Source organism: Vigna unguiculata, chromosome 7, assembly GCF_037176805.1.
Source record: "Vigna unguiculata cultivar grain cowpea cultivar isolate G323 ecotype 2 chromosome 7, ASM3717680v1, whole genome shotgun sequence".
NCBI classification, from domain to species: Eukaryota; Viridiplantae; Streptophyta; class Magnoliopsida; order Fabales; family Fabaceae; genus Vigna; species Vigna unguiculata.
Window position 1 is genome coordinate 1,282,110 of NC_140798.1, and position 18,167 is coordinate 1,300,276.

The 18,167-nt window shown below is 32.3% G+C and overlaps 2 protein-coding genes and 2 pseudogenes across 4 annotated transcripts; 1 reads left to right on the top strand and 3 right to left on the bottom strand.

The window, feature by feature from the left end:
- Positions 1–1,162: 1,162 nt before the first annotated feature.
- LOC114192334 (uncharacterized) lies at positions 1,163–7,951 on the top strand. Of its 3 annotated transcripts, XR_014996635.1 has the most exons (3): positions 1,163–1,973; positions 3,055–3,103; positions 7,492–7,951. XR_014996635.1 is itself a non-coding variant. In XM_028082026.2 (1 exon), the coding sequence occupies exon 1, from the start codon at positions 1,394–1,396 to the stop codon at positions 1,904–1,906; it is 513 nt and encodes a 170-aa protein (XP_027937827.1). In that variant the 5' UTR covers positions 1,164–1,393; the 3' UTR covers positions 1,907–2,185. The 3 variants fall into 3 exon arrangements, 1 of the variants encoding a protein (XP_027937827.1); XR_014996634.1 differs by lacking the exon at positions 7,492–7,951 and having other exon boundaries at positions 3,037–3,121; XM_028082026.2 differs by lacking the exons at positions 3,055–3,103; positions 7,492–7,951 and having other exon boundaries at positions 1,164–2,185.
- Positions 7,952–9,030: 1,079 nt separating this feature from the next.
- LOC114189774 (NDR1/HIN1-like protein 3 pseudogene) lies at positions 9,031–10,015 on the bottom strand (annotated as a pseudogene).
- Positions 10,016–13,980: 3,965 nt separating this feature from the next.
- Positions 13,981–14,928, bottom strand: LOC114189910 (NDR1/HIN1-like protein 10). The gene has a single exon (XM_028078635.2). It carries the CDS (start codon positions 14,788–14,790, stop codon positions 14,116–14,118), a length of 675 nt encoding a protein of 224 aa, XP_027934436.1. The 5' UTR covers positions 14,791–14,928; the 3' UTR covers positions 13,981–14,115.
- Positions 14,929–16,206: 1,278 nt separating this feature from the next.
- LOC114190783 (NDR1/HIN1-like protein 10 pseudogene) lies at positions 16,207–17,174 on the bottom strand (annotated as a pseudogene).
- Positions 17,175–18,167: the final 993 nt, after the last annotated feature.

Consider the following 18,167-nt stretch of genomic DNA (forward strand, 5'->3'; position numbering starts at 1 on the left):
TTTTTTTTTTTAACTAAAAATGATATCAGATCGCATTAAAAAATATAGGAGAACATATTTTACACAACCAAATAAAAAAGCAGCTTAAATTTAAGTTTTAAATTAAAATTAAGTTTGAAGTTCTAAAAGCAACTTAAAACTCATTTCTGCCTAATTAAATTTCCAAATAAATTTTTGAGATGCAAACGTACTTTTCTTTATTTTAAGAGCAGATACAAATATATTTTTGAGAGTAACTAAACACTGCATGTTATGAAGTTGAAATATACCCTCTAAACTAGGTTTTAAACCTCCAACCGAAAAGCATAAGTAACATAAATCTTTAAACACATCTCACTGCGTGAAGAATTAGTTTTTAACTGAAATATTGCAGATTAAAAGAGCATCTACAATTTTAAATCGTATTATTAATACAAATATTTATCGATGGTAACTAATTTTGAACGAGAGTATCTCTAATGAAATCTCTTCTTTAGATTATATATTCTTTTTATAATTATTGATTTAGTCTCTCAATTTTTTGAGTTAATTTAATTTGGTCTTTGAAATTTTAGAATGTTCAATTTAGTCCCTGAATTTTTGAAAGACACAATTTGATATCCTTATTTTTTAAAGTAGTTCAATCTAATATCTTTCGTTATATTTCAGTTACCGTCGTCGTCGTTTGTACAATGGTGAATTGTCACTGTGTAATAGAAATGTGAGTGAAATTGTTAATTAGGTTGGTTTGTTTGTTGGACGTAATTAACATCATTTTAGTTTTTTTTTTTTAATTTATTGCACAGTGACCGTTCACCACTATACAAACAACGTGAGTTAAAAATATATTGAGAGGTACTAAATTGATCAATTTTAAAAAATAAAAATACAAAATTAAACCTTACAAACATTCAAAAACCAAATTGACCAAACTAAAAAAATTGAGATCAAATCGATAATTATACCTATTTTTTATTAACAAAATTTTAAATATAAAACTTTACTTAAGAAAACTAAATCCACCGTCCCTTTTGATACTAACTTCTTAAGATGTTTTAAAAATTCCTTTATTTAGTACATTAAATTAAAAGTTTGTAAAGAAATATTTAAAGGTCACAGTGCAATAATAACACCCACATTTCCTAGGAAAAGACATCGTTTTCTGTCCAACTATCTATCTGCCACCTTTAAACCTAACCTGCAAACCCAACACACAGAGACCACCTATCTATCAAACTTCGCTTTTCTCTATTTTTTTTTTTTTTTTTGATGAGTTTTTCGCCCAAAACCTTCATTTCCCATTACACCCTTTTGGCTTTTGCAACGAAACGACAAAGACCCAAGAGCAACAACCGACCGCACAAAAGCAGGAAGTAGCAGAACGACGTTGTCGTGCTTTTCTTTTTCTCTCACGATGATGGGTCTGAGCAAGCTCGGAACCGCGATAATGGCGGTAACGGCGTTTACTCTGGTGGCCCTGGCCGCGGAGATCGTGTACGTGCTGTGGCAGCGGCGTCAGAGGCTCCGTCCTCGCGTGCGCGTGGAGCCGCAGGAGGCTTCACACCAGTGTTCTACCTCGTCTTCTCCGAGCGATGATGACGTGGACCTGGAGCTGGAACAGCACGTGATGAAGTGGCACTGTCTTAACGGTCCCTCTAGGGTGCTCTTCACCATTAAGGAGGAAGAGAGAGAAGAGGTTGAGTCCGATTACGGTAACGGTAACGGTTCGTCTGTGGAGTGTAACAAAAAGAAGTGGGTAAGTGAAGGCGTGGCGGTGGACGAGGTCGTCGTCGCCGTCGCGGTTGAACAGTTGTTGGACGAAACGACGCCGTTTTCGACGCCGTGTGCTTCACCTCCGTACTACACACCCTACACTTCGCCGAGTCGCGAGGAATGTCGTAAAGATCAAAACGACGGCAATGGATGAGTCGTTTCACACTCTGACACACTCGGTTGTTATGGTTGAACACCAGCACATCGTACGTTATGAAAAGGTATTAACATTGTAATTTAGAATGTTTAGATTGTGTAGATTTTGATTAAGATTTAGATTGATTGAATGAATGAATATGAATCCAACGTTTGGAAACGAAAGGGAAAGTTTGTGTAAAATAGGAAAAGTGCTTACTATTACTAGTGAAGTGAGCTTGAATCTGGGGTTCACTCATTGATTAGTTTTAATACCATTCATTGTTTCTTTACAAAATTCAAAGGGTCTATTACCAAATGAAGGAAAAAAAAACCCTACATTTTCAAAGTTACGACCAAATTAACTTCTTTTTAAATTAAATGTCAACTTAGCCGTTAATGTAGTTCATTTTTTCTTTACGTTCTTTTGGCTGTAAGTTAAGTTAGTGTGATGGTTAATGCTCTATAATATTATATTAAATGAAAAATAATGTATTTAATGTCTTGAAAATTTAAAAAATGCTTAGTGCTTATTTTGGCTCAAAAAAATTTAGATAATAATTTTCATACAAATAGTCGTAAGAAAAATTAATTTTGAAATTAATCTTATGTAGTGTTCTCATTTAAAAAAATATAAAGTTAATAGTAAAATTAACGTAGTGTTTTTATCCAACCTTAAAACTTCTTAAAGTTGCTTAATTTAATTTATTAACATTAAACTAAATAAATAGATATATATTTAAAACCACATATTATTAATGCTGGTAAACATTCTTCTTAATTACTTCATATCAATGATGTTAATTCACGGTTTCTTCACACAAGTGAATGAGAAAGAATTACTATTTGTATGGTTGTCTTTGAAATTTCTCTTAATTTTGTTGTTAAAAAGTTCTGTAGTATCTTAATGTAATAGCATTTATTAAAAATAATTTTTCTAATTAGAAATTAAAAATGATAGCATTTCTTTAATACTAAAATATCCATCAATTTTTGAGTTAAAGAGCGTCCTTCTTGCTTTCTCCTTCTCTCTCATCTCTTCACTGCACTTTCTTAAAAGCATAATGGTACGTACGCTTTTCCTTTTCCTTCTTTTGGATTTTGTTTTTGTTTTTACTTACAAAATGTTTTTTCCATTTCGTTTTGAAGAATCCGTTTCTTTTTCAGTGGGCCCCTTACTCATCTTTTTGGGCTTGCAAACACTGACTTCTACTGGGTAATTATATCTTACACACTCCTTTTTATTTATGCACTTCTTTTGGTATTTCCTTTTTGTAACTAATATTCCTTCAGAAATTATGTGCCAAAGTATATTTTAGCTATAGATAAATATTTTGAAAATTTATTTTCAAAATATATTCTTAAGAATACATTTTATAAATGTTGAATTTTAACACATTCCAAAATTAACTCTTTAGAGCTTAATAGTTTTATAAAATTAATTTTAGATTTTCAATTTTGAATTTTTGTGATATACGAAAACACACCTAACATTCTGTCAGTCATTTGTTGGTACTACAGCCATAAAACAAATAAAGTAAAAGACAAAAGAAATAAGAAATAAATGGATGAATAACTTGATAAAGAATAAGATAAAATTGTGAGATTTTACGTCAATCACAGATCACTTCGATTTATAGTATATAAATAGCTTTACAATATAAGTGTAATATTTATTTTAAGATTAAATTTTTTTTTCTCTTGATTTTTAATAAAAATTAAAATTAATTTATTTTGAAATTTTAGATTAATTCGGTCTCCCACTTTTAAAAATATGTCATCTTTTTAATCAAATCTTTTAAAATTTATTTCACATTTCAAATTTGTTTTACGATAGTATATGAGTTATTTACACTGTAACGTCCCAAAAATTGGATAACTTCAAATTAAATAAAACATCACATACATGAATATTCAGAGAGTACAGGGTTAGGGTATAAGAGTATTTCATACGTCAGATATACCCGTATTACAAAGAAAGGGCTCCACACGGCCCAAACAAAAATACACTAAAAGAAACAAGTAATTAAACTAGGTCTTGTTCGGAAACGAGAAGCATGACTAATAAAATCCTTCAATGTTGGGCCCCACAATGGCCCAACATCCATCAAATCCATCAAGCTGCAGCATTCCTACCATCATTACAACTGTCAAGGGTTCTCACATATGCTCACATCAACAAGGTTGATGATCATCGCAATAGAGAAGACCACACACAATATACAAGCAAGTAAAAGGGTAAGCTAGTATAAAGGAATATCATATTATAACAATTCACAAATAGTTTCAAGCCAAGCATAAATAACAAGCATCACACCAGAGCTATCAAAAATATATGAGACTCCAAGACTTGACTATCTGGATACGTGGCTGAGGCACCACCACGTGGCAGTGGAATTATGTCCTAGCAATGAGGCGTCACCGCGAGGCCTTCACGGAATTATACCCTTACAGGAGACACCACCACGTGGCCTTCGTGGAATTACGCCCTAGCCCTGAGGCACCACGACGACCTTTCGTGGAATTACGTCCTTTTGTCGAGACACCACCAGGAGCTCCCATTAAGAGGGTCCATGGAATTACGTCCAACAGATGAGGCGCCACCAAGATCTCTCACTACAAGAGTCATGGGTTACGCCCTACCACACTTAGTTCATGTTTCGCCAACCAATCAGAAAGTTCTCTCAAATACTAACATCATGTATACACAACCCATCATACAACTCATGCTTTCCAATTCATACCCAACAAAATAACATGCCATTTCCATCTCAAACTCCTATATAAATCATGCCATCATCACGTGACCCTTCTAGTAAAGCATTTGGGTCAGATAAACAAGTCACACATCAGTGAGCCACTCCACAATAACATCCAAACTTACCCGCTGCCTCGCTCAAGCAAGCAGGGCTCGCTCAGGCGAGTGGGATCCTCTCGCTCAGGCGAGTCCCATCTCGCCTAGGCGAGGGCGCGACTAGGGAACAGTGACCTCTGCGGGGTCTCGCTCAGGCGAGCCCCTTCTCGCCTAAGCGAGATTGCACCTCGCTCAAAAATGAAGCCAGGTCGCCTGGGCGACCGTTCGTGCAGGAAACTTGGGCGAGCCTTTGTCAGCCTCGCCTAGGCGAGGCATGCTCGCTTGGGCGAGAAAACCAATGTCCGCCATTGTTCTTTCGAGTGACAGTCACCCACACATACCCACACAATCCAACAGGCATTTTCAACCGATTATATTCACACATAGGTCGTTCAATCATCATATACTCATCAAACAAGCAGATTTTACCGAAAATATGGTAAGGTCTAGCTTCCCTTACCTGTACATAGCTAAAAAGGAGACTTCTGACACTCAACAGCCGATCGAGCACATCAAATCTAAGTGTAGATTCAGGAGCTGAAAACGCGTAAGTGGAATAGAGGAATAGAAGAGATCGATTAACTAGTTTGGAATGGGTTGACGGCAAAACCCTAGCAGAACGTTGAGGCTGCTCACAGAGGCAAGAAGTGTACTGTTTCTAAAAGTGAAGGAAAACTGGGACAGTTAGGGCAGATTAGGGTATGTTTTCACTCCTTGGGCCAGCCTTTAGGTCCATTAGGTTAAGGGCAGCCCTTAAAACACTAAGGCAGAAAACTGGACCTTACATACACCGTTTAACACATTTCCACTTCAATAATAACTGAGAAACACATTTAAAATATCAAATAAACTTAATAAATTTGATTAAACTATGAAATTACTGTAAATTATTAAAGTTGGTTAAATAAATATTTTTTATTTTATAAAACATTATAATAAATAGAATATAAATAATTTTTTTATAGAGTATCACCGAAATATTAAAGTTTGTTAAAATAGAATATTACTATAAAAATTTTAAGTTAGTTAAAATAAAATATTACTACAAAATTTTTAAGTTGATTAAAACAAAATATCACTATAAAAAGATTTAAGTCGGTTAAAATATAACATTACTATAAAATATTTAAGTTGCTTAAAATAAAATATTACTATAATATTTAAGTTAGTTAAAGTAAAATTATATTAAATCTCAAGTGACTTTCTCTTATGTTTTGTATATAATCGCTCCTATTAGATCTCACGTTATTCTCCTTAAGGATTTTGGTGATTATATTATTGAACTCGTTTGTCAATCTCGTATAAACACATCTTCGGTCAAGTGGTTGTCTTTTATGCTTTTTTATGCAATCGCTCCTCTTCTGCCTAAGCAACATTGGGACGAGCATAAGCATTCTTAGAATGTTGGCGTACTTCTCGTTAAATATAAGTCTTCTTAATTTTTGTAGGGTTAAATATATTTTTATTTTTTGATATGAAATTTAAATTCATTTATGTCTAAATTTTGATATATTTTTATTCACAAATTTTTATTTATATCGTTTAACACATTTTCACTTCAATGTAAACTGAGAAACACTTTTGACATGTCAAAATTTAATGTAATTGGGTTAAAAGAGTTGTATCTATTCAGTTTTAAAGTTTAGAGACTAAAATATATCAAAATTTCAAATTCTCACTTTTTTCTCGTTTTATGTTATTAATGCATTCAATGGAGTGCTAAGCTTATGGGGATTGATTCTGCTGTAATTTATTAATTGGATTATGAGGTTAGAATGAAAAAAAAATAATTTATTATTTTGACTATTGTTGTGATTTATTTTTATCTAGGTCTTTTGTATGTAAAAGTAATAATGTTTATTATTCCCCTCGTGAGTTTGTGTTGTTAACTGATGGGGGAGAGTATGAAAGTTATGAAGAAACTATGTCGCATGAAAAGAAATACAAGTGATTCAAAGTCATGCAAGAGGAGATGAAACCATTGTATGAGAATCATACTTTTGAATTGGTGAAGATACCCCAGGTTAAGAGAGCACTAACAAATAAATGGGTTTTCAAATTGAAATTAGAGGAAAATAATTCAAGCTAAAGTATAAGGCAAGATTGGTTGCAAAAGGCTTTAGTTAGAAGAAATGAATCGATTTTGAAGAGATATTTTCACTTGTAGTTAAAATGTCTTCAATCAGAGTTGTATTTGGCTTTGCAGCTAGTTTAAATTTAGAAATTGACTAACATGTGAAAACAACATTCCTTCATGGTGACTAGGAGGAAGAGATCTATATGGTACAACCTTAAGGTTTTGCAGTCAAATGTAAAGAAAATTGTGTTTGCAGATTGAAAAATAGCTTGAATGGGCTTAGACAAGCTCAAAGGCAATGATATAGAAAAATTGATTCCTTCATGATGAATCCCGGGTATGATAAAACTTCTTATGATCATTGTGTTCTTGCGAAGAAATTTTCTAATGGAATCTTTATCATTCTCTTGCTTTATGTCGATGACATGTTGATTGTTGGTCATGAAAAGAATGAGATTCAAAGTTTCAAGAGAGTTAAGCAAGTCCTTTGCAATGAAGGATTTAGGTCCTACAAAACAAATCATTTGCATGAGAATTGTTCGTGAGAGGAAGAATGGAGAATTATTCATGATAGGAAGAATGGAGAATTGTGGTTATCCCAAAAAATATATTGAAGAGGTATTAGAGAGATTTAATATGAAAAATTCTAAGCCTGTTTGCATTTCACATGCAGGTCACTTCAAGTTGAGCTTAAAGGAGTGTCCTACAAGTGAGAATGAGAAAGAAGAAATGTTGAAGACTCCATATTCATCTGCAGTTGGTACCTTGATATATGCCATGGTGTGTACAAGGTCATACATTGTTCAGGTTGGTGTTATGAGTCGTTTCATTGCTAATCTTAGAAAAGAGTATTGACAAGCTGTGAAGTGGATACTTAAGTATCTCAAAGGTACTTATAGAGTTTATTTATGCTTTGGAAGTGGTAAGGCTATGTTGAATGGTTACACATATGCATACATGGCAGGAGATATGGACTCTAGGAAGTCTACTTTTAGTTATATGATGACTTTTGCAAGGGGAGCAGTGTCATGACAATCCAAACTACAAAAATGTGTAACTTTATCTTCTACATAGGCATAATATATTGTTGTTATAGGTTACAGGCATACTATATTGTTGTTACGGAAGCAAAAATTCTTACAAGTTAGGATTATTATGAGAAAAATATATTTTGTATTGTGATAATCAAGGTGCAATACATCTAAGCAAAAACTCAACTTTTCATTAAAGGTCATCGAATATCGAAGTTTGATATCATTGGATACAAGATATGCATTACAGATGAAGCAATTATCACAAGGATAAAGCCAATTTTGTTGACTATGATCCCAATGAGTTGGTGAGGGAAGATTGTTTAAAATCTAAGTGTGACTCTAAATTTCACATTGATTAAGAATGAGAAAGTTAAGCATCATATAAGGATGAAAACTTATAAATCTATTGGTTTAAGGTTTTGATTTGAAAGTGATGTCAATCCCTAATATATGGATTAGGGATCCTTCTCTTGATTACTTGATATAAAAAATAAAAGAATAAACATAATTAGAAATAATAATATTTAATTAAAAAATATTTTGATTAAATTTAATATAATTAATATGTAAAATTATTGCTTTTAATTGAAAATCACACTTTAATTAATTATGAGTAATTAGAAATTTACAGCGATTAATTTAAAAATATAAGACAATAATTAATTAAATAATAATGAATTAAAAATTTTGATTTCATATCATAAAAGTTTAAAAACTAAAAGCATGCAAGACTCAGCGAACGATGAAAAAGATAATAATAAATTATAAAACTTTTTACTTTCTTCCGAAATATCTCCTAATTTAAAATATGTTATAATTAAATTAAAACTTCCTGTGGGTGGAACCCGAACAACGGAATGGAATAAGAAAATTTAAACGCTATTCCTGTTAATCGAATCCTATTCCTGTTAAACATGTATAGGGAATGTATAAGGGAGGTGAAATATACAATGATATTCACAGTAAGAAGAACATAATATGTAAAAAAATTGATATGCCGTCTCAAGTCATTGAAATCACCGATACCAATTTTTTTATATGAAAAAATTAAAAAGCCGTCTCCGGTTCTTTTATGAGAAAGCTATATTTTCTCTGATAAAATATCTAAAACAAAGATTTATCCTATTTTCAAGACCAAAATATTAAGTCTACAAACTTTACAGAGTGAAATTGAGACGTTTATGAAGAATATAAAAAATAAATTCATAAGATATGGATCTGCTAGCCATCAATTTGGGAACAAATGTGATCAAGAAAATATACATCACCGAAAGAAATCAGTGAAGCAAGATAAAGAACCAAGAAACCTCGATCCAAACAAATAAAAAAAAAAAAAAAAAAACTCAACGGATCCACCACCGTTTGTAAATCCAATCGCACTCCGTGGCCTCAAACGCAGCGTCCGGGGAGCTAGTTCCGTTACGCGATTTCAGCGGCACGTGCAACCCACACCGAATATTGGGTCTGATGGTATGGCTTTTGAAGAACAAGAACTTGAACCGGACATTCATGAAGAGCTTCACGTCAATGGGGAAAATCCCGGAGTCGTTGTCCTTTTCGAACTGGGAACCCTGTTCCGCGGTGAGTGGTGTCACGCGCTGGCCATTGAAGAGGGGGCTGATGAAGGTGGTGTTTTTTGTGTGCTGGAAGAAAGGCCCCAGGGTCTGGGAGGCGAATCGAGCATCCTCGTATAAAGCGACCGCTTCGATTTGGTCGTAGTAGACGCCGACTCTTTTGTTGGGGTTGCGGATGGAAACGTTGAGGGCGAGGTTGTAGTGGAGCGTGTTGTTGGAGTACGTGAAGCGCGTGAGTGAAGCATCGGTGACGTGGAATTTGAGAACATTGGGACGCACGATGAGCCAGAAGAGGAACACGAGTACGGCGGCGATGACGAGCACGGTCACGAGGATCTTGCAGATGAGGCTAATGATGCAGTCGAAGATACAGCCACAGCAGCAACTCAGGCAGCCGCATCCTCCTCCGCTGCGCGACGGACGGCGGTAGGACTTCGGCGGCGGAATGGAGGGACCGTAGTAAGCGCCGTTTAGTTGCGACATTGAGAACAGCAGAGAAAGATAGCGGAAATCGTTTGAACTTTTAGAACGTTGGTAAAGGGATCTGAAAATTGTGAAGGGAAGCTTCTCTTTTGAGTATAGTGAAAGTTGTAATGTTAGCCTTTATAGTGCGGTGAAAGCGTGTGAGGAGTTTCAAGCGCGTGAAGGGTGACTTCGTGGGTGTTGCGGAACTTTACCACGAACTTCAGTGAAAACCTAACCACTATAGGAAATTAAGGAAAACTGAAAAAAAAAAAATAATATGATTTTTATAAAATTCTATAATATTTTTTAAATAAATTTGACATTTTAATATTATTTTGGTAACGTCTACTTTTTTTGGTTCTTCTGTCACAATCACATTAGGTGGAAGAATGTACGTTTGAGGCAAGTCAAATTGCTTCTTTCTCACCAGCGTGTTTTTGGAATTCATACAAATAAAATAAACCGTTGATAATATTTAATTTTTGTAATTAATGAATTTTCATGACTTATACAAAATTTTAAATCTATCTAAGTTACATGTACGCTTTCAAATATTTAAAATTATAAAATTCTTATATAATAGACTCAACAGAAAATTGTTTGAAATTATTATAAAATATTATTTATTTAAATGAGATTTGCTATTTTTTTCAAGCGGTTTAAGAAATAAAGTAACCGCGTGAAAAAAATCTAAACCTTATTGAATAAAGTTTTAATATGAATTTATGCGACTTTAGTGTTATTCGACACTCACTTTTTTTTTTTTGTTTCTGTTTTCTAAATTATCACATTATTTGTTTTTGAACTTTTCTTTAAAGTTAAGATTTTGTTTCTATATTGAGGTTTTCTTATACGGTAGGATTCTAAATTTTGAAATCTCAAACTTAACTACACTTATTTAAAAAATTAATTTCATTCTGAAAACATTCTTTTAATTTGAAAAATCTTGACCATTATATTTATATAAAATCTAACACAAACACAATTAAAAAGATTTAAAATTTGGTTAAATATTAATTATATACAACATTAAGAAACTCTATTTAACCCTTAATTTAGTTTCATTTATATTTGCTATGGTTAACTTAAAAATAGTTATTAATACGTCAAATATACCAATGTATAAACAAAGATTAGTTGCATGAAAATGTTGATGAACACATTTCATCTGCAGAAAAAAATTATGTACAAAAAAATAGTTAACCATATTAGTCATATTCTTTCACTCGAAACGCATGTGTATGTTAGTGTACGTGTTGTCACAAATAGAGTCTCAATTTAATACACAAATTTCATCAAATAAAAGAGTCAAATACATATTATGTAGAAAAAAATCTCAACGTTTTATTATTTCATTTCACCTTATTATCATCATTTTTAACTTACACTGTTTGCATAGTTTTTTTTTTCATCCTCTTACCTTCTATTAATTCTACCATTACGTATCAATATTATCATTTATTATGACTAGTAGTGTCATATCTATTCACTTATTTTACTTTTTTTACAATAATTATGTTACTTTCCTTTTCATTAGTCTCTTGGTGGGGTTTCTTGTCTTTTAATAATTAAATTAAATTTGATTAAGAAAAATTAAATTATCTGTGAAATAAATGAATGATATGGATGATACTAATAAATATACTAATTAAGAGATTAAATAAGGGAATCAAGGGTAATAAATATGCAATGAAGAAATAAAAAATAAAATAAAATCAAAGAGAGTCTTATATTACTCCTTCTAAGCATGAAAATGAATTTTTTTCTTTGTCATTAAAACATCGCTAGAATTGCATATCAATCGTAACTTAATAGTAAATTGAATTTATTTTACAAATAAATGAGAATTGATTATCAAAAACGTACTTTTAATTGTATTGAATAGGAAATTAATAGTAGTTCAAGACCGACGTAAAATCAAGAATCAAAGTTCTAAAAGAAAATACCTTTTTCACCAACAATAACTAGGGATGGCAATTAGGGTTTGGTCCGCAGACTCACATAAAAAAACGTGGGGCGGGCCAGGGTAGTGAGCCCGCATAGACCTGCAGCCCGCACGGGCTAGTCCGCGGCCCGTAAGCCCGCATAAAATTTTTAAAAAAAAAACTTGCACTTGTGTATATTAATTACTTCTTTTATGGATTCTTGCATTAACGTTTCAAATTCTTGTATAATTGGGAAAGACAAGTATTATGTAATTTTTAATGTGCTAAAATTTGAAGAATACATTGTGTATGTCATAATATGAATATGATGAAAATGTTGAATTATCAATTTATCATCTAATTCCCCAAAGTCTTTACTTAATTTTGTGAACTTCTTAAAGTTTCCCAATTTTTAAACATTAAAAGTTTTATCATAAAAAAAATTTAAAAAAATAAAAAAAGTGGGCCGGCCCGCAGGAAGGGACGGGCCAGCCCGCATTGCCACCCCTAATAATAACCTTTCTAATCAAAAAAAACATGTTTTTGAAAGATTTGTTATTACTGGTAGAATTTAAAAAAAAAAATTGTTGTATATGATTTTCATCAGAAAAGTTTGTAGATGACAAGGAATATTTTAAGGCAGGCAAATTATCAATTTTACTTTTTTTTTATAAGAGAAAAAGATTAGGCTCATTTTGTGTTGTATTTTATTAAATTTTTTAAATAATTTTAAAAATAAAAAATCGGTTTCAAAATTTAGAACATTGTTAATCTTGTTAATTTTTCGTTAATATGTTCGCTATAAGTATATGGGCCTTTTTTTGCGTGAAATGGTATTGAAAGGATTTATAGATTAAGAGTAAAAAAATATATTTATTTATTTATTTATTACACTTTCACATTGTACCTATTACTGGATAATGATTGAATCAGATTAAAAATGTTAAAGGTATATTTGAAAGTAAAATTTAAAGCTCAAGACAAATATTTTATGAAGACTCAACTCGGGTTATGTAGTGGGCTCAATGAGAGTGCAGACCGAAGGTTGTACGGCCCAAAAGGGCATTCAGTTCAGGAGGTTTCTCCGTGCACCTCCAAAGTTTTCGTTAGTATCCCAAAAATTTTAATTCCATCTATGTTCTTACAGTAAAACTTAAAACGTAAAAAGTAATTATTCTCTCTCCTCTATTTATGACATGACCCAACTAATCCTGTACCTCTAATATTTCTGGATGTCAACGTACGGTTTAGGTTTAGACTTATGAGTTATGGATATCGACATCCGCAATATAATTTTTTATAAAAATAATTTTTAATTTTTTTAAAATTAAATCATTTTCATATAATTAAAAATAATTTAACCAACTACTATATCATGTTTATACATGTTATATTGTGGTTAATGCATTAAGTGGATCAAGAATCAAAACCAAAAAAAAAATTAAAATTAAAATTAAAATATAAAAAATAAAATAAAATAGGTTGCGGATGTTGATATCCAACAATACAAAAATGACATCCGTTTCAACATTAGTGCGGATGTCGCGACATCCGCAATACAATTTTTCATAAAAATTATTTTTAACTTTTTTAAAATTAAATCAGTTCCATATAATTGAAAACAAATTAATCATATACTATATTAATGTTTATACATGTTATGATGTGATTACTGCATCAAATTAATCAATAATCAAAATAAAATAAAAATTAAATGAAATCTAAAAGAAAGGGTTGTGGATGTGGACATCCGCAATACAAAAATGACATCAATTTCAACATTATTATGGATGTCCACGTTTGCAATATAATTTTTCATAAAAATTATTTTAAATTTTTTTAAATTAAATCAATTTCATATAATTGAAAATAAATTAACCAACTACAATATTAACCAACAACATCAAATGGATCAAGAATAAAAAAAAATCAAAATTAAAATTAAAAAAATTAGGTTAATTGAGAACATATCTCCAACAAATAAGAATAAAGATTTTAATTAAAATTTATCCAACTCATTAATTTGGTTCCTTCTAAAAGTTATAATAATTTTGTATTACATGTTACTTTGTTGGTAGACATTACTAATTAACTCATGACAAATTATTTTTTATGATTGACTTTAACTACTTAATTTTATACTATGTTGTCAAACTCACTTAAATTCAATAATGTTTCATCATTCTCTTAAAATGTCATCTACCCATAAAATAAAGGAATCACAAACTGGAATTCAAAAAACAGATTAAAACGTGCGTGTGGATATGAACAACGTAGTAAATCCCCTCCCTGGCTGGACTCAGAAATCAATTCGGCACTTGGTGGCCTTAAACGGAGCCACAGTTTCCCCCTTAGAAGTCAAAGGAACTTTGAGTTCACACATGCCTCTGGGATGCGAATTCCCCAACTGATAATCTCCAAGCCTGAACCTGATCCGAAACTTTATTTTTATATCAATCGGAAACACCCCATCCTTGGAATCTTCATGGAACTCAGAAACCTGGTTTCGATCGAACACCATCACACGTTGTCCGGAGAAAACGGCGCTGAAAAGGTTGGTGGCCTTCTTGTCCTGAAGGTAGGAGTTCCAGGGCATGTTGACGTCGGTGGTGGAAAACCTAACCCCGCCATAGAGCGCGTTGGCCTGAACGACGTCGTAGTATATCTTCAGCTTCTTGTTAGGGTTGCTTGCTGTGATGTTGAGTACGAGGTTGTAGCGAAGGGTGGTGGAGTTGGCAGTGTAATCGAATTGCGTGAGGCTAGCGTCGGTGATGTGGAATCTGAAGGAGCGGGGCGTGATGATGATGTATAAAACCAAAATCACGAGCATGGCGAGGACGATAACGAGAACCAGAAAGATCCACAGGGTTTTGCTGAGACAGAAGCAGCATCTTGTGCGGAGACGCTCCTTTGAAGGAACGGAAGCGCCGTCGATTGCTGCGGCGGTGTTCGGTGGCGGCTGTGTGTCAGCCATTTCTCAGGCGCGTGGGCGTGGGAGTTTTAATAAGCAAAAATATTGGTGAAGTGAAAGAGCGTTTTGGTAGCGTAGAAGACATGGTTGTGTTATGTATTGGATAAGGCGATGATGAAGGATGGGTCAAAGCAAACGCGCTTCTGACTTCAACTTGTTGAATAATACAATCATGCAATGTTTGACGTTTCGTTCTAGCATAACTCATTAATGCGTCTTTTTTCCTACTTGCGTTGGAATACTCCAATTTAGTTACTTAAGTTGGAAGTAAAATTTCTTCTAAACTTCAGTTCTAAAAACTAACGTAAATTATATTTTCAACCTTAATTAAACTTAACCTAACTTGCCTTTTTATTCAAAATGCAAACACAGTCAAATTATATCATTATAAAGCTATGAATTTTGCTGCGGTTTGGTCAACGTTTAGGATGTATAGTATTTCTGGGTACAAAATATTCTACGCGTTCCTTTATCTGTGGTTTTAGAAAGAAATACTCTATCCACTTTCATACCTGTTAAAAATTCACATTTCAATTTTTTCTTATGAGCACACATGTGAGCCTAATGGATAAGTAAAGTAACTATTGCCATTGCCATACCATGAGGTGACATAATTATGTAATTTCACGTTTGGTTTTTTCTTAAAGGTATTGATATCTTATATATATATATATATATATATATATATATATATATATATATATATATATATATATATATATATATATATATATATATATATATATATATATATATATATTATCTTTTAATAAAAGATTATTGCTAATACTAAACATGTATTCTTTTATAAACTAGACTGTTATTCTATTATTTACGTTTTATATTTTGAAGGGTATATATTGTACAGAAAAGTTATGTAAGAGATATATAAGAGTGTTATTTTGTTTATGATTGTTTGTATAAGAATTAAAGCACCCTTTAAATGCTCTCCTTAATTTAATTTAATTATTTGTTGATAAAAGAAATATTGTACAGAAAAGATAGTTTCACTCTAAAAGAAATAACTAACTTTTTGTTACGGAAAGAGTTTTGTTATATAGTTTTCAAATTTCAAAGTAATATAATAAAACTATTTGATAAGTAGTATTAAGTAGTTGCAAAGGACTAACACAAATGTTTGAATCAAATATATCATCATGTCTTATTGTCTTATTCATGCACATATTTTTTTAGTAACAATAAAATAGGTTAAATATGTGTTTGGTCCTTTAACTTTAAGTAAATATTAAAATTAATTCATTTTAAAATTTTGAATTAATTTAATTATTTATTTTTTAAAATACATAAAATTAATTATTTTAATCAAATTTTATTAAATTTATTTAATATTTTAACGTTTCATAATAATATTTCATTTAATATTAAATTAATATTAAAGTAAAAATATATAAACCGGTGTAAATAACTTCTGAAATTTAGATAAATGGGTAAATGGAAGCATGGAATCTGACAAAGTAAGTGACAAAATTAATGTCGTTTGTGACATGTCACGTGAAATGGGGACAGTCAGAAATGGACACGACAATAGGTGGACACAAACACAGTCGCCATTGGAGTTTTTCCTTTGGAACTCAAAGGGACCTCAAGCTCACATTTCGCCTTGGCCTTGGTGCTAGAACTTGCGGAATCATTAATCATGAACTTAATCTTAAAGTAGAGTCTCACAGAGAAATGAAAAACCCTATTTTTCTCATCTTCTTCCAAGCCCTTCACCTGACCCTCATCCAACACCGTCTCGTAATGCCCCGTGTAAACGCCGTTCAGGCGGTTCGTGGTCTTCCTGCGTTGCCGGAATGACTCACGCAACGTCAACAACTCCGTCGACGCGAACCTGACGCCGTTGTACGACACCTCGCTCTCCACGCTCTCGTAGTAGAAGTCCAGCTTCTTGTTGGGGTTTCCCGCCGTGAAGTTGAGGACGAGGTTGTAACGGAGCGTGCTGTCGCTGGAGGTGTAGTTGAACTGCGTGAGCGTGGCGTCGGTGACGTGCAACTTGAAGGCGCGTGGCTGCAACACGGCGTAGAAGATGACGAATACGACGACGAGGAAGATTATGAGTGCGAGGAGAATCTTCCAGCAGATGCTGAAGAGACAGCAGCAGCAATTTCTGTGGCGGCGGGGACGTGGCGCCTCCGCCGGAGGAATCGCGGGCCTGTAATACGCACCGTTTAGTTGGGTTGCTTATCCGCCATGTTGTAATGATAGGGGATGAAGAATATGAAGTGCTCTTTTTATGATAGAAGAAAGATACATGTGTATAAATATACATATAGGAGGATAAAGGGCGTGTTTGGTTGTTTTTTTTTTCTTTTCGTTATTTTGTTTGTTTGAATTGTTGAAGATGGTGGGTGTAACTGAGAAGAGGGTGCAATTAATTGCACGAAAAGCGGAATAGGTTTGAAAACTCTACTAAGACGCGTTTGGGTAGGGACATTAACATTCTTGTCATTGCTACATGTTGATGAGGATTCAAGTGGACAATGGCGTGACAACCAAATGTGTTAAATTATATTTTTTATATTAAAAAAATTATTTTCTTACATAATTTTTTTTATTTAAAATAAGCACGTACCATAATAGAATTAAAAAAATGTGATAATAATATATACGAAAGTGTATCATAAAATTTATTATCAATAATCATATATTAAAAAAAGCAAAAATTACTATAAATAATTTTTGAAAATTTGAATAATTGAACTAGAAATGAAGTTTGTTGTAATATCTCTTGCAATATAGATTATCATAGTGTTTGTTATAAAAACTTTTAAAACCTATAAAAAAACACTCAAAAAAAGATAAAACATGTTAATGACAATCAACTCAATGCCAATTAGAATTCAATGAAAATCAACTCAATTACATGTAACAATGAAAAATATTTGAGTCAGGTCGTCTGCTTGTTTTTTTACTAGAAAGATAGCACAGTAAACAATATGCAGTATATTTTAATGACGAATACTGAATACCAAATACTCTAACAGTAAAGGAAATAAGCTAAACCATATGTATTGAAATCTTCTTAGATAACCATCTTTACTATACAACAAATAATTTTCTAGATTCACTTGATATGGACCCCATTTTAGATAATCATTCGTACCTCATCAATTTGATTTGGTGGGTATTGCCCAATTTAAGAACGTTTACCCATATCACGTTCTAAAGCATTTTCAAATTCATTATATATAACTCTAGAAACTTTATAGAGTTGTCTTTTATTTTCTTTAATTTCTGGATTATCATAAAGTTTTTCAAGTTTAGATGACGTAAATACATTTTTTTCATCTTCATCACAAATATTTCTCTTATAAAAAGAATCAATTCTTCTGTTTCTGATATAAATTTGTTACCTCTCA